Below are 15,097 nucleotides of genomic sequence, written 5' to 3'. Positions count from 1 at the left end.
CTAGGACAGAGGACATCTCCCCTACTCGGTAGCACATTTATCTCTGGCCATGCCGATGCCAAGCCTGTGCCCCGTCCTGGGGACACTGACAGTGGCTCTTGTGATGGCACCTGCCCCAGCTGATGTAACCTTGCACATGGATTAACCCCCCAGGAGGCTCAGGGGATAAGCTGGGTGTTGAGCCACCGGGCACTAAATAGGGTGCATGGCCCCGGGTCAATCCGTCCCCTTCTCAGGAGCCACTTTTTTGGGTAGTAAGGGAGTTGGCAGTGGTTCCCAGGGAATTTGAGGTGTTCCAAGGAGAGTGGGGCTTGTCCCCCTTGCTGCACCCCTGGTGCTGCAGAGGAAGTGGTGATGCCAGAGCCATGGGGGTTTTCAGGCGGATGAGGGAAGAGCAGGGCAGGGATAAGTAGTGAGTGGCTGGGAGCTCTTGCCTCATTTTCCCCACACCAGCAGTGGGGAGTCTCAGCTCTGGTTTTGGGAGTCACCAGGGCATCTCCATGCTGGGGACGGGGTGGGGCAGAAGGAGCTTGCCAACTGCTCCAGTTTGGCAGCTCTTGCTTGGAAAAGGCAGGAAAAATCCCTACCCTTTCCTAAAAGGCTTTTGAGGGATGAAGCGTCATGTCCAGGCATGTGAGGATAGGCCACGGCTGGGAAAGTAGCTGTGGTCGGGAGATCTCAGCTCATGTCATCTCCACTAGGCCAACCTTTTTATTTAAAATCCCTCCCTGACCCAGCTATCCTTACAACCTGCTTTCCTGGTACATCACACCACCAGCTTTGGCACTGCCAAAAGGCCGACACTACACAAAGTCAGAGCTGCATGCTGATCCCATATCATCCTTGGCAGCACCCAAACACACCCCAACCCAGCAGGATACCCAGCCCCCCATCACACCCGTGACCTCACATCATCCACCAGCACCTCATCCGGGTGGGCTGCCCTGGCCAGGCAGTGTCCCACCTCCACCAGCACCTTCCCCAGGCGACGGTCCAGCGCCTGCAGGTGGGGCTCAGCCAGGACGGGGGCCAGTGGATCTGTGGCCAGCGCCTCCCGCAGCAGGTCACTCAGGCGGTAGGGCTGGGTGGCCAGCAGCTGCAGACGCAGGTAGGTTGACTTCTTGATGCTGCCAAAGATGAGGAGGGAGATGTCTCAACAGCGGGAGCCTCTCCCCGACAGCAGATCTGGGGCAGGCAGTGGGAGCCCTTTACTACCTGCAGCATTGCTGGAGGGGGGCCAGGATGGACAGTTCATCGCGCGAGTGTGTGCCAAAGCTGGAAATGGAGGAAAGCCCACCAGTGGGTGTCACGGTGGCATTTCAGCAAGACTGGCAGTCTCCCCCCATCCCTTTGCTGTGATTGCTCCCCTCCCCAGCTTTACCCGCGGCCGTTGTCCAGGTGGAGCAGGAAAGTGTCATTCCCAAATTTCTCAAAGGTCTCGTAGTGGTGCCGATCCATGTTGCCTGTGGTGGGCCAACAAATTTGCCATCAGTTTGTGGGATGGGAGATGGGAGCAGGGATACAGAGCACCCTCCTGGTGTGAGACTGAAACCCAAAGGCTGGGGAAAAGGTCTGGAGGCACCTCTAAGGTGCCCATCTAGTGGCCACGGCCATGGAGGGGAACTGAGCAGAGACCCTACCGGCCTCTAGGCCCCTTCTCATCCCAGCAGCCCCATAGAGGGACAACAGTGGCAAATGGAGCAGAAGTAATGGCAAAAGCATGGCTGGGTGGCCAAGAACGAGGAGATGGGAAACTCTCCAAGTCAGATGATGGTGAGGGGACAGTGCAGGGAGGAAGAAGCAGCCCAAGGGTGGGAGAGGTAGCCAGAGCCCTGGGCATCACCTCTGCCTCTGGCTCTCCAGGGGCTGCATGTGGGAGTATGCTGGAAGGTGCTTCCTGAATCTGGGGTGTTCAGCTGGGATTTCCCCAGCATCTCTTGTCCTTTGACTTCTGCCCTAGTGGCACAGCCCTGTCCTCTCATTTTGGGTAAGAGTGCAGCTAGCTGCAGCCTGAACAAGCTTGGCCAACAAGCCTCACAGGGCACAGCACTGTAGGACATGGAGACATTTGGGCTTCTCTGTCCCAAGGGAGCTCCACAGCCCTCAGCACCAGAACGGAGGGGCTCACCCATAAGGAAATCGAGGATCGTCATGTCAATGAGGTCAAGGAGGCGATGGCCCCTGTCATAGGGCGGCGTCTCTCGCACCCGAGCGCAGTAGTTGGGGTTCAGCTCCCACCTGCTGGCAGAGGCCGGGGAGGGAACGGGGGCCACTGAGAGTGGCCATGGAGCAGCCCCCTCCCATCCCATAGCTCTGCTGCTCCATGCCCCCCATGCCCCCCATGCCCTGGCTCACTCAGCTTTCTTGCTCTTGTGGTAGGAGCGGCGCCAGGGGCTGCGCCAGGAGCGGCGCTTGGCCAAGGTCTTGTCAGGGAGCAGGGCAGCCATGGAGCCCTCCAGCCGGTCCGGCTTGCCACAGAGGGCGTGCTCGGTGGAGCAGTAGTAGGAGCACTCCCCATAGAAGCAGATGTTACCCGCTGGCCATGGGGACAAAGCAAAGGTTGATGAAGAACAGGAAGGCGACAAGCCTGTGACCCCCAGGCAGGGTAGTCTGGCAGGCAGCCGGGGGAGGATGCTCCATGCACTGTGGCCATGCACCACTGGTAACGCAATGGCAAGGAAGGCTGTGAGGAGCAAAGCTCTGTGGCAGGGGATCCACAGGAGCTGGAGCAGTCCCCAGAGGGATAGTTTGCCCCAGGGCAGGAACAGACAGGTCCAGCTGAGCTCCATGTGGGTGGCCACAGAAGAGGATGGACAACATGAAAGCTCACCTGGGGAGATGAAGAAAGTCTTGGCCAGTTTCTTGTCTGTGGTGATGTCACGAATCTCCTTTGTTATATTCACCAAACGGCCAGAAACTGGGGGGATTCGCCGGAAATCCAGGATCCTGAAATACAGGACTTGGAACCATTTCTTATCTACCCCAGCTGGTTTTCACAGCAAGTTATTAAATCCACCAGGAGGTATCCCTCACAAAAAGGAGGGAGAGATGGGATGAAGGAACAGTTTCTCTGCTGCTCTGCCAGCGTGGGAAGGCAGGGTTGGATGTAAAGCTTATGCTCACCTGTCCAGGTGGAAGGCTGCAATCTCTGCATTGTGCCGCTCAAAGTCCGAGAAGTAAAAGAAATCAATGGGGGTCTCCTGGTCCCGGGTTTGCCTGGGAGGGTGGGGGTCACTCTGAGCGTGGGCTTGGTTCCAAACCACACCTCACCTTGTGTCCCCTGGTGACATTGGAGGCACAGCAAGACCCAGTTTCCTCCAGTCACTTCCTGATGGGTGGTGTCACTCCAAACCCCCCATCCAGGCTCCCACATACTCCTTGCTTCCAACACAAGGGCTGGGAACCCTCATGGACTGGAGGCTCCTGGATAGTCCTCATGGACCACCTTCTTCTTTCCACCACTGGAGGTCACTACCCCATCACAAGCTGCATCCAGGCTGTCATAAGCAGCCAGGGAAGACAAGGGAATGGGGGCTATTCTGCTTGCCTCAGTTTTGGGATGGAGGTGCTGAAGCGAGGCAGTGCACAAAGCATTTGTCCATTTCTCCCTCCATAGTCCCCTCTGGCCACTCCTTGCTACCTAATGGGACCATGTGGGTGGGGTAAGGGGTTGTCCCAGGCTTTACTCACTTCATGGGCTTGAAGAGGGCCTGCCCATAATTTGGGAACGTCATGATGAGCTTGAGCTGGGTCCCGCCAGACTTCTGGACTGAAAGGAGGCACACAGGGATGAGAGAGGCAGGCAGCAGGCAGTGGGGCAGGGGTGTGGACAGGGGTGCGGGCAGGGAGGTGGTACCTGAGCTGATGATCCTCTGTGTGGCCAAGTCCTGGAGGAGTGTGGGCAACAGGGGGTCCCAGCGGGGGTACAGCTCATAGCGGTTGATGCCAACATGGAATTTGAGCCAGGTGGGGTAGGTGTCATAGGCCGTCTTCCCTGTCGGGAGGAGCGTCTCGGCTTTACTGCTGCTGACCCTGCAGCCCGACAGCCACCACCACCCAACAACAACAACAGCTTTTAGTGGAATGGGATCTGTCCTCAGTCCCCAGGCACTTCCCAGGAGCCAGTGTGTGGAGGGTGAGCCATGGGGAAGGCCCTGCACAAGCCCTGGGTGGGTTCCAGGTTTCATGGTGGCAAAACCGGAGCACAGGCTTCCCAGCCATCCCCAGCACTGACCTGAACTCCCACCCCCAACAATCCATTCCCCTTGGACAGGTTTATCACACACCCTTGGTATCCCCAGGGAGATAAGTTTGGGTTAGCACTATCCCTGTCTCTGTGCATCCTGCAAATTGGCAGTTAGCTGGCATTCAAAGGAGCTCGTGGGAGTATCTGCCCCCCCTCTGGGCTAGCACACACTGGCACTGCAGTGGGACAGTTAGCCCAGGACATCTATAACCCAAATCCATGTCTCTCCCTAGGAAACAGACTGTGCCTCAATTTCATCAAACCAGACCCAAGGTTATTCCACAGGTGAGATGGTCCTCAGAAACAAGGCAAATGCCATTTGTGGAAACCAGCTCTTAAACCAGCTTTTCTCCTCTCCCAAATTTAGCAGGCATCACTTTTGGAAGGTGTGCTTTCCATAAGGAAGCTGTTACAACGCTAAAGCTTTTAATATCTTCCCTTCTAATTAGAGGTTAGTAGTCCAATGATAAAAATAGGCAGCCGGCAGCAGTGAGCTCAGCATACAGCCGAGCCTAAAGAGGTCAGGAGATATTCTGCCAAATGCAGGATGGGAATGGTCTCACTGTTAGAGATAACCCACATTGCAGGCTTTGCATCTTCAACATATTGAGAGAGGGGATAAAACTGGTTAGAAATCTGGACTGGGAACTTCCTCATATACAGAGAGAAGGACCAAAGGCTAGTCTGCATTGGGGAAGGGAAGGAGACCACCCAATAGATACCCTACATAATACAATGAATAATTCAAGAATCTCCTTTGGCTTTGCCATGTGCTACAGGCTTATGAATAGCAGCCCAAAAATTCAGGGCTAAGAGAGGATTTGAGGTATGAGAAGAGCGTGCTCAGCAGTGGGGGCCCCTCCAGGGGAGGATGCTGCTCTACGCAGGGGAACTACATATTTGGTACCCACTGCTTGTCCCCTCAAACCCACTTATCCCCCAAAAGCAAGCTAGGGTTGAGCTTGCTTCTCACCATTCATCACTCCCGCTGCTGCGCAGGCTGAACTTCTCCATGGGGTTGATGACAAACAGCTTATCTTTCTCTGTCACCTCTGGGATTGGAATGTTGTAAAGAGGATGCTCAAAAAGTGCCGCCAGCTTTGATTCCTTGGTCCGTCCCACATTGCCTTCTTCTTGCTGGTGCTGGACCCACAGCTCTCCAGTCCTTGTGTGCAGCCCTGCTCCCTGTAGCTGGGAGGTTTTGTCCAAGGAGCTGTTGCTGCCACTGAAATCCTGAAGGATTCGCAAGCTCAGCTTTTTGAGGCCGGACAGCATGGGGCTGCCTGATGGGACACCTGTGGCTTTTGGTGCTTTTGTATTGCAGCTGCAGGGCTTGTGGGCTGCAGGGAGAGCAAAATCCATCACCAGGTGCACGAGGAGGGCCAAGAGCAGAAGAAAGAGAAGACTGATTTTAAATTTCCTTTGGAAAAGTGTTTGCAGCCGGCGCCACATCCTTCCTTGCCCAAAACACTCAGCAAGGGGTAGGCACCCACCTAGGGTTAAAAGAGTTGGTGTGGCCACAGCCCCTGTGTAAAAATAAAAGAGAGGTGTCCTGGATTTAGAGCATTGCAGCAAGAGAGCAACTGGTGCAAGAGCAGAGTCACAGGACAGATCTGCCAGTGCAGCACTCACAGAGTGACACCACCAGGATGGGACAGGAGGTTGTGGCGGGGTTTATCAGTGCTGATAAGGGTCAAGCTGGCATTGCCAAGGTTAGCGTGAACGGGGCAAGTTCCAAATCAATAGCTGCAAAGCTGGCCCAGGGGCAGCACTGGCTGCAGTTGACCCCCTCACTGTCCTGTCTCTCTGTGCTGTCACCTACATGGGGCTGCAGAACATTTCCTGGCATACACAGCATTAAAGCAGTTCTGCCCCTCTGCAGCACCCACCCTGCCAAGCACTGTGCAGCTCCATTCCTCATGTGCATCATAGCCTCACACTCAGAATCCAGGAGAATCTTTTTCCTGCTGCTTAGCCAAAGCAATTTTATCACCCTCCTTCATCCATTCAAAATCAGTTGTACTAAATGCACCTATCAAAAACCACTCAAATGGCATAAAACAAAGGGAATGTGAGTATCAGCATTGCCGGGAAGGGAAATGGTGGGCTGGCAGTGTAAGGAAGGGTTACCAAGCAGGGTAGGTTCATGGGTAGGGATGCTCCCAGAGCCTCTAAAGCAGGTGGGGGAGGCAGGCAGGTAGGCAGGAGTGGGGATGCTGCCTTGGACATCACCGCAGAGGGGCAGTGGGACCTACTAAGCATGGGGAGCACTGGCAGCTTGTGGAAGGGAAGGGCAGCCCAACTTTACAAGAAATTCCCTTTCTCAGTGACACCCAGGGACACAGAGCTGGGCTGCATGCACACAAATGGCTCATGACTTGTAGGGAGGGAACTTTGGATTTGTTAAAGGACAGAGAAGCACAGGACCACCTGCAACAAGCCTGGGGCTTGGGTACAGAATCTGGCATTATGTTTCTCCTTTCTTTGATTTCCCAAAGGATGCAGAAGGCATGTGAAATCCCATACATCACGTGATCCTTCCTTGCTGCATGTTGCACCAGGAGCCAGCTCGGAAATTCTCACTCCAAGCCAGAGAGGGTATGATGATCAGTGGACAGGGGGGGATATTCTGGAGACCCCTTCCTCTGCTGCCATTCCTGCACTACCCTCTCGCTCACGCTGCCCTCTCCACACCATGCTGTGCCGTGTCAGGCTTGGTCCCCTCCCAGGCGGTGCGCCGAGAACGCGGTGTTCCCGGTGTTCTTGGCTCGCGTGTCCCACGGCGCGACAGTTGCCTGGAAACCGCCTCCGGCTGACACCATCAGCCGCCCCAGATTCAGCCAGCCCCGTGTTCCCTTCCCCGTGCCTTGTGCTGACAAGATGGCCGATGAGAGCCGGGGCAAGGGAGGAGGAGGAGAGCTTTCCAGCCCGGCTGGCGAGCCCAAAGCCCCACAGAAGGAGCTGAGTGGAGGGAAGCAGATGGCTTCCTTGGGGAAGGGAACACGGCGTCTTGCTCTGGGAAGTTTGCTGGATCCAGTCCAGATGCACGATTTGGAAAGAAGGCACCTAGGAGGGGTGGTAGCTGGTAACTGGAACATGGGATCATTAGGTCATTGCTTAGGGTGGGAAAAAAAAAAACACAAAAACAAAAACAAACCCAAAAAAAACCCCAAACCACAAAACCCTCACCAAAATCCATGTACTAACTGATTGCATCAAAGGAGCTGAGCTCAGCTCCCAGAGCAGGGCCAGAGATTTCTTTATTCCAGATCCAGCCCTGGGAGACTGAGGACAGAGGGAGATCCCCCCTCCTTCCAGTGTCCCAAACCAGCTCCAAAGTGGGCTGGAGGGGATAGAAACCTCCTTCCTATGTCCTAGAGTCAGACAGGCACAGGGGCACTATGGGCTGAAGCCACCCTACTGATTGTGAGTCCCATCCCACGGAAGCTTACAATCCTACCCCCCTCCCTGATTTAGTATCCCATTGGAAAGCAGAGGCAGGGGGCTTAGGTGGGGCACTTGCCACCCTTAGCACTTCAATGGAGGCATAAAATATTAACCAAGACATTTTTCAGCGAGTCAGACATGAGCCTGCAGCAACGGGGAAGAGCTGGAGACCTTCAAAGCCTGCCCCAATCGCCTGACAGCACATCGATGTACCTTGTTGCCATGACATCATCACAGTGAAGCGGTAGAGTTTGCACTTCTTTCTTCTCATCTCCCCCCTCCAGCTCTTCCTCCATCTTCCCAGCAGGTTCAAGTCACCCTTTGGGCAGAGGAGGAGCCCTACATCCGAGGACATTTTCACTGCAGGCTCTAACTCAGGACTCCCTGGCAGCTGATAATGATGTTGCCCATCTCCCCTCAGCAGGGAGGGATGAAGTCATGAAGCACAGCCCCCTGAACTGCTATCACAGCTTTACGGGACAAGGAGATAGAAAGAGTCATTTGGCTGGCACCCATGCATCACCCTGCGGTTTTTATCTCATTTTCTACATCTGACTCACTCTGATGCTTTGATGGGTAATGGCAGCAATATGCAGGGGGCAAGAAATGAGAGGGAAACACAATAGCAAGCCAACTGTTGCCAACTTTCCTAGCTTTCTGCTGAAAATTCATAAGGTAAAATCCTCCAGCAACAGACTGCACTTTTATAGTCAAAGGCAGAGGCCCCAGAGGCTCCACCATAAATCATAGTTTGGGTTGGAAGGGACCTTTAAAGGCCATCTAGTCCAAGCCCCCTGCAATGAGCAGGGACACCTTCAACTAGATCGGGTTGCTCAGAGCCCTCTCCAGCCTGAGACCTTGAATGTTTCCAGGGATGGAGCATACACCACAGCTCTGGGCAACTTGTTCCAGTGTTTCACCACCCTCATTGTAAAAGACTTCTTCCCCATATTCAGACTTGAACAAATCTCTTAGTTTAAAACCTCTACCTCTTGTCTTATCACAACACGCCCTGCCAAGAAGTCCCTCTCCAGCTTTCCTGTAGGCACCCTTTAGGTACTGGTAGATGCTATAAGGTCTCTCTGGAGCCCTCTCTTCTTCAGGCTGAACATCATCAACCCTTTCAGCCTGTCTTCATACCAGAGGTACTTCAGCCTTCCAATCATCTTTGTGGCCTCCTCTGGTCCCGATCCAGCAAGTCCATCAGCCACAGAGGGGTCTCTTGTGGAAAACACAGAACGAGGGACCATTTCTGATCCGTAAACCTTACTCCCCTGAAAATTACAGGTATGCCCAAGAATGTGCCACATCTACAGCAAAAGGAGGGCAAAAGTCTTTGTTCTAGCACACGGGGACCAGCACAGCGTGGCTCAACTTGCAACAGGCAGGACAATCAATCTTATTACCTTAAACACTTGCTTCAGAGCAGGGGCCCTGACACACGCAGCTGAATTTTGGGAAGCTGAGGCTTGTGCTTTCATGTACAGAGCCAATGACAGGCCTGGAGACCAGCTAACAAGGGTTGGCCTCTTCATGGTAACTTCCTGTGGGAAAGCTGTTACCCTTGGAAACAAAAATAGCCTGCCACTCTCCTGTGAGCCACCTTGCACTTACCTTGGAGGAGTGGCAGTGTGGGAGCTGCCTTGCTGCACATTCACACCTTGCTCAACTCAATCTGTTTGCACACGCAAGCTTCGAGAAGGCTGGGGAGCAGTCACCGCTACCTTGTTGCCGAAGCGGGTCATGAAGACATTAGCTTTGGTCAGCTGGTGGCCAAGGAGATAACAAACAGGCAGCAGCCAAGAGGTTGCACACTGAGGTAAACAGCTCCCTGTGGTCATCTGCAGGTCACCACAACCCTGCAGAGATGCCCATGACCAGCATGTCTGTGCATATGCACACAGCAGTTAATTATTCATTAGTCTGAAACAGGCATGATTAAAGCAACTGTGGTATGGCTAAGGGTATCATCATGCTCTAACGTTGGGCATTCCAAAGACACTGGCCTTACCTTTTCCTCTGAATCTAGAGGAGATAGAAAGTTGTGGAAGAGAGAATAATCTTTTCCACCTGCCAGCTGCAGAAAGCGCCAGTCAATAGCACTATCTTCATGTAATGGCAGCCAGCTGGAGCGAGACAGAGCAACCGCATCATGAGACAGCTCAAAGGATTTGGGCTCTTCTACGCAGCACAGAAATCCTCATCACAGACCAGGTGTCACTGTACTAACTACCTTATAACAGTAGTTTTGTGTCCCTCCCACCTCACAACTCCCTTCCACCTGATCAGTGAGGAATTACGTGAGAGGACATTAGTCCCAGCCAAGCACACACGGTCCAAATTTGAAATAATTTCCAGTTGTTTTCATATTACTCCAATTTATGGCTTATAGAAGAGCTCCTGACACGAAATGGAAGAAGGACATCTCTAGTGTAACATTGAGGTTCAGAAAAGGAACAAAAGGAATTGTAAAAGACCCTCCACCAGCTTGATCCACTGCAGGTACTAAGGCAAAGAGATCCTTCCATCTTGAACTATGCACTAGAGGTGCCAGCTGGCAACATTCTGAGAGGAAATCTGAAAATAAGGAAGCCACAAATATGAGACTCTGAAGATTAGAGCCAAAGTGCACCAGCTGACCAGCAGACACAGGTATGCTCCCTTGCTGCTACTGCTTAGACAGCTGTGTAGACTGGGGGATTTGTCCAGCAGCACTATGGGCCTGGCAACCTGCCTCAGCATAGTGATTTGCACTGGTAAAAGGAAATGAACAGGGAGGATGAGAGGCACACAGAAAACTTGCAGGATGGAGATCTGTCACTGTCCTCTGCCTGTGCTACACCATTGTGTATTTATTTCCATGTTTCTTGAACTACTTTTCCTACACAAACACACACGCAGACATTTTGCTAAATTTTTATTGTAAAAACACAGTTCCCCAGATTTATATAAATAAGCCACAGACGTAACATACAGTTACGTTCATTCCATCCTCCAACACCGACAGCTTTAAAAAATGAAACAGGCTAAAAGAACGCAAGTCCAGAAAGACATTAGGTTTCTGATGACCAAGTTATATTTCACATGGAGCCTCCTTCCTCTGCCAGCCCCAAACAAGATGCTGAAAGTACACAGCACTTGCAACACCCCCAGGAACTGACGGGGAGGCATTTGAGACTTAAAAAGAGCTCTCACCCACTCCCCAGGCATCGTCAGCCGCCTGTGTTTTCATGCTGTCTCAGTGTGCTGTGGGTGAGAAAGGAGGGGGCAGTTTGCATAGCAACCTCCTACACCCAGGCAGCTCAGCTGTTGTACCCTCCCAAAAGCAGCAGGGAAGGGCAAGCTGGGACTGCTTCCCTGTGGCTCACACCTCCACGGGCAGCCCGAAGGGAGACCCTTGGTGCTGCCAGGTCTGCATCGACATATTAGAAGTGAGAAAGAATGTATGAGCAGCATTCAGAGAGATGAAAGACAGGTGCTTGGCAGAACTATACTGCATGGTAACAGGGAAAGCAGAAGAGAAAAAACACAATGTGGAACAAGTGAAAGTTATAAAAACCATAGGGCTAGATAGCACCTTTTCTCTTTTGCTTACCCTTGCTAGTGCTGCTGTGTCATGAGATTAACTATCCTCCACTTCCCTTCTGCTTTGGCTCAAACACCAAGGAAAGAGCCACAGACAGATGAGAAAATCCCACGAGCTAGGACAGGACAGCTTAGCCAGTTTACACACACACACACACACACACACACACACACACGAACTATATGTATCCTACGGAACTGTTACATCAGTATGAAAAAGAGAAATCTTGACATTTAACTATTAAAAATAAAGCCCCACCTCCAGATTGTAGAAAACCTGTCAAGAGAAGGACAAATCTCTTGTATTCAACAAGTCTGGGACACAGACAAGGGTCAGGAACACTTCCAGACACACACGGCCAGGCTGCCACCAAAGAACATGTACAGCAGATTCTTCACCTCGTGAGTGATCTCAAAGCCAAAACCTTCCCCAATCACCACGTGCCAGGAGGACCCAAACCTCTTGTCCATCGTCTCTTTGATCATCTTGGCAGCACTCTGGTGAACATTAAGGCAGAGAGGATAGGGTGAGATAAAGCAACCAATGAGGTTTTATGCAAACATCCCCCTAGTCTTCTCCCTTGACAGACTACTCAAGCCATGAGCAACAGGTATAGCAGCTGCACTGCAGGAACGGGGAGCTGCCCAGAGGTACACCCAAGGGTAAAACAGGTCTCAGCAGCCTCCAATACAGCAGCCAGAAGAAATTAAAGAACTGCATCTAGCAACCCCTTCTGTCGTTCACCCAGCCTGAAGCAAGAGCTCTGCTTTAGATGCTGCTGGAGTTAGATGCTGGGTGCGGTGAGCACAAGAGGAGATTCAGGTCACTAAGCTGTGGCTATTTTTACAGGAGTCCATTTTTTTTCTCCAGCTAATTACCAAAACACTGAAACTAGGCTGACTTTTAAAAGGCTTGCTTTTCCCAGATCACACCCTGCTTGATCCAAAAAAGGAGAGAGGAATCTTTTTTAGGGGCATGCAGTGCACTGCCCATGGAGCAAGGTGTGTTTTCCCTTTATCCTTGGTCCTAAAGCCAAGAAGGAATACTTAGCAGACTTTCCTGTACTCATCCCCAAAACAGGAGTCTCCACACAGTTCTGAGCCAAGCCCTCAGGACACAGGGCATTTTATGAACAGAGTGGAAGCATGCCACAGGAAGGTAGGATCAGGAAGGAGGTAAGGTCACTACTAATCTCTGCTTCCTGCAGGAAAGCAAAGTGCTCTTATGGAATCTTGCAGACAAAGGGAACTGAATCTGAGATCTAGCCAAGTTCTTTGCTTCCTTCTACCCTTGCTCAGTGCATAAAGAGAGTAATAGGATGTCAGGACCTGACTCCACCCTGCCCTGCACCCTTAGCCCTGCTCCTGCAGGTCCCCTGAGCTGCATCAACAGCAGGCTGGCCATTTTGGGATCTGGCTAGTACCTCGTTGTTGGTGGCAAATTTCTCACACGCCGTGACACACAGCTCCATGGTCTCCACACGCATCTCCTCCGGCATGTCCGAGTGCTGGAAAGGGCAAACAAACAAGAGGAACTACGCAACAAAACAAGAGCTGGACACAAGACAACAGTAAGCAGCCCTTACTTTTGCACTGGCTGTAGTTGGGGCTTAGACATAGTAAATATGAAAATGGTTTATTGGATTAGAATTGATTCATTCATTCCTTGTTGCAGCCAACACGGAATTCTTGTCTACCTACATGAAGACTAGCACTAAGTAAGCACAGCTTAAAGGAGGAGATAAGGGCATTTGTCAGTTTTTCTGCTCTAAGATAAAGGGAAAGCATGTTAATACTGCTTGGACCACAGTCCTTAATTATTGCTATAAGCATAACAAAGTCTAAATTATACAGCCTTTTCTTCTGTTGCTGCTATCTGGCTGGCTAGCAAGACCTTTTGCTCCAGCTTTCTTAGGACAAAAAGAAAGGTGCATCCAGAACAGAGGAGAGGGCTCTAAAGGCAGTGTGCTCAATCTATAAGATGGATCATTTTGCTCCAGACTTTCTCTGGCTGACATGGGGAACACCGGTGTTAATAGATTTCTCTGACGGAGGTCAAGGATAGGGAGAAAGCAGCAGTGACAACCAGGATCCCTCCACAGGACCATCAGTACCCATGTTCTCAAAGCAGCTACTCAGTGGGAGAAGGCTGGTAGGAATGAAGGCAGAGTTTCGTATCTGTGACACTGGTAAATGTGCAATCCATCCCCCTTCTTACCCTAATCAGTGGAAAACTGTGAAGCCTTTTATAATCAGCCTCATCCTTTTTCTCCTCCTCGGTCTCTTCCATGGTCCTTCCACAGGGACCCCGGGAAGGGGTAGAGGGGCTGCCTGTAGCTCAGCAAAGCTGAGAGGAACTCAGTTCTGTGAACACGAGCAGCTTCAGCAGGAGGAGTTGCTTCTTGGCCCAGAGGACACTGCTTCAACAGAAATAAACACAAGGAAGGGACAGAAAGCTTTAAATTAAAGCGAGAGGCAAATAAAACTATTACGAGAACATCACGCTATCTCACTCACTGGCCATTTTCTCAACACTGCCTTCACATCCCACGCACTGAGAGCGTTATCTCACAGACCATTAATGGAAACAAATTTTTAAAAATGTATCCTTTTCCATAAGCGAGGCTTTAAGAACACAGCACTTCCCAGAAGCACCAACGGAGCTGGAGGGAAGCGCTGAGCCAGGCTACAGCTTTTGATAGAGGAGGGGAGAGCAGTACATCAGCCACCACAACTCTTGATTAGTTCCAAAATGATTTTCCCAAGGCACTATTATCTGCCAGTTTCAAACAGCTCATGACAAGCAAAGGGCAGGAGTATTTTAGACACAGGATCTGTGTACGTAACATTTAACAGGAACATCTTGGTCTCGTTTACGCACTTGCTCCTCAGATCCCTGAGCATTTGTCAGCTGGGGAGGACCATATGGGAAAACTCTGGACCGTGCCTCTGGGCCTAATTACCAACCTGACTCTGGCAACACAGAGGCACAGCACTGACTGACAGATCCAGAGCATTTCACCGTGGTCTTCCCGCTGGTTCCCTCACCGGGAACAAAGCATCTTCCTCTCCTACCCAGCGGAGGCAGGGGCGAGCCCATATTAAAGGCAAAGCAAAACAAACACGACGTCAGGCAACAGACCAAGCATTTATGCCAAGCATCTAGAGCCGCTGGCTGAAGCACCAAGTCAAGCAGACCGCCAGCTCTCACACGGGGTAGTCCCAAACCACAACCTCCGCAGACCAGAGCCCCCGCCCGGCTGACACCGGGAGCCACTTCCATACCCATCCGCAGCCTGAGACGTGCCCAGGGCCACAGCCCAAGAGGTGCGGGGCGGTGGAACGCGGTCCGAGCGGGCCTCGCACCCGAAGCAGCCCCGCCCCGCCGACTCGCCGCCCTAGGCTCCGCGGCGGACGAGCTCGGCCAGTGGCGCTGAGCGGAGTCCGGGAAGGGACAGGGGGGCTCCGGGCGCGGCCTCACCTGCGCGGCCGCTGCCGCAGCACCGTTGCCAAGGAAAGGCCACGCTTGTCATGGCAACCGGCGCGGGAAGTCCCGCCCACCTCAGCGGCCATTGGGCGGAGCGCAAGCCCGGCGCGCCTGATTGGCGGCCTGCGCTGGCGGGCGCCGCGCGGGGCCTTGGGGCGCAGCGGCTCCGGGGTGGCCACGAGGCGCCTGAGCCGAGTCCCCGCCCCAGCACCCGGTATCCGGCAACTTAGTATTGTTCTGCCTAAAAACCCCTTTGGGGCCCAGTTCTACTTTTTTTTTTTTTTTTTTTAAACAACAAGGATAAATGTAAGAACAAGGAGCGATTTGGGGCA

General features: G+C 52.5%; 2 protein-coding genes across 6 annotated transcripts; both read right to left on the bottom strand.

The window, feature by feature from the left end:
- Positions 1-687: 687 nt before the first annotated feature.
- LOC116787117 (extracellular serine/threonine protein kinase FAM20C-like) lies at positions 688-5,800 on the bottom strand. Its single transcript, XM_032688432.1, has 10 exons — positions 5,220-5,800; positions 3,857-4,032; positions 3,691-3,769; positions 3,124-3,216; positions 2,831-2,946; positions 2,356-2,536; positions 2,129-2,238; positions 1,382-1,463; positions 1,216-1,275; positions 688-1,127 (listed from the first exon to the last, which is right to left on the bottom strand). Exons 1-10 carry the CDS (start codon positions 5,696-5,698, stop codon positions 893-895), a joined length of 1,611 nt encoding a protein of 536 aa, XP_032544323.1. The 5' UTR covers positions 5,699-5,800; the 3' UTR covers positions 688-892.
- Positions 5,801-10,593: 4,793 nt separating this feature from the next.
- On the bottom strand, positions 10,594-14,867 carry DNAL4 (dynein axonemal light chain 4). 5 transcript variants are annotated; one of them, XM_032689384.1, is made up of 4 exons: positions 14,760-14,867; positions 13,497-13,695; positions 12,703-12,786; positions 10,594-11,776 (listed from the first exon to the last, which is right to left on the bottom strand). In XM_032689384.1, the coding sequence occupies exons 2-4, from the start codon at positions 13,566-13,568 to the stop codon at positions 11,612-11,614; spliced, it is 321 nt and encodes a 106-aa protein (XP_032545275.1). In that variant the 5' UTR covers positions 13,569-13,695; positions 14,760-14,867; the 3' UTR covers positions 10,594-11,611. The 5 variants fall into 5 exon arrangements, with proteins under 5 accessions (XP_032545275.1, XP_032545278.1, XP_032545276.1 ...); XM_032689387.1 differs by having other exon boundaries at positions 13,497-13,698; positions 14,760-14,856; XM_032689385.1 differs by having other exon boundaries at positions 14,564-14,806.
- Between the last annotated feature and the right edge of the window lie 230 nt (positions 14,868-15,097).

Source organism: Chiroxiphia lanceolata, chromosome 5 (genome assembly GCF_009829145.1).
Source record: "Chiroxiphia lanceolata isolate bChiLan1 chromosome 5, bChiLan1.pri, whole genome shotgun sequence".
NCBI classification, from domain to species: domain Eukaryota; kingdom Metazoa; phylum Chordata; class Aves; order Passeriformes; family Pipridae; genus Chiroxiphia; species Chiroxiphia lanceolata.
Note: the sequence above shows the minus strand (reverse complement) of the source record. Positions and strands in the feature narration are given on the sequence as shown.

Excerpts from the sequence above, each read along its gene's own strand:
- LOC116787117 (XM_032688432.1), bottom strand. The coding sequence starts at position 5,698 with ATGTGGCGCCGGCTGCAAACACTTTTCCAAAGGAAATTTAAAATCAGT. Across the intron at positions 4,033-5,219 it reads AGCAGCGGGAGTGATGAATG|GGTCAGCAGCAGTAAAGCCG; the intron begins GTGAGAAGCAAG and ends GTCGGGCTGCAG. Across the intron at positions 2,537-2,830 it reads GACTTTCTTCATCTCCCCAG|CGGGTAACATCTGCTTCTAT; the intron begins GTGAGCTTTCAT and ends CCCCATGGCCAG.
- DNAL4 (XM_032689384.1), bottom strand. The coding sequence starts at position 13,568 with ATGGAAGAGACCGAGGAGGAGAAAAAGGATGAGGCTGATTATAAAAGG. Across the intron at positions 12,787-13,496 it reads ACAGTTTTCCACTGATTAGG|CACTCGGACATGCCGGAGGA; the intron begins GTAAGAAGGGGG and ends TGCCCTTTCCAG. Across the intron at positions 11,777-12,702 it reads AATTTGCCACCAACAACGAG|AGTGCTGCCAAGATGATCAA; the intron begins GTACTAGCCAGA and ends AATGTTCACCAG.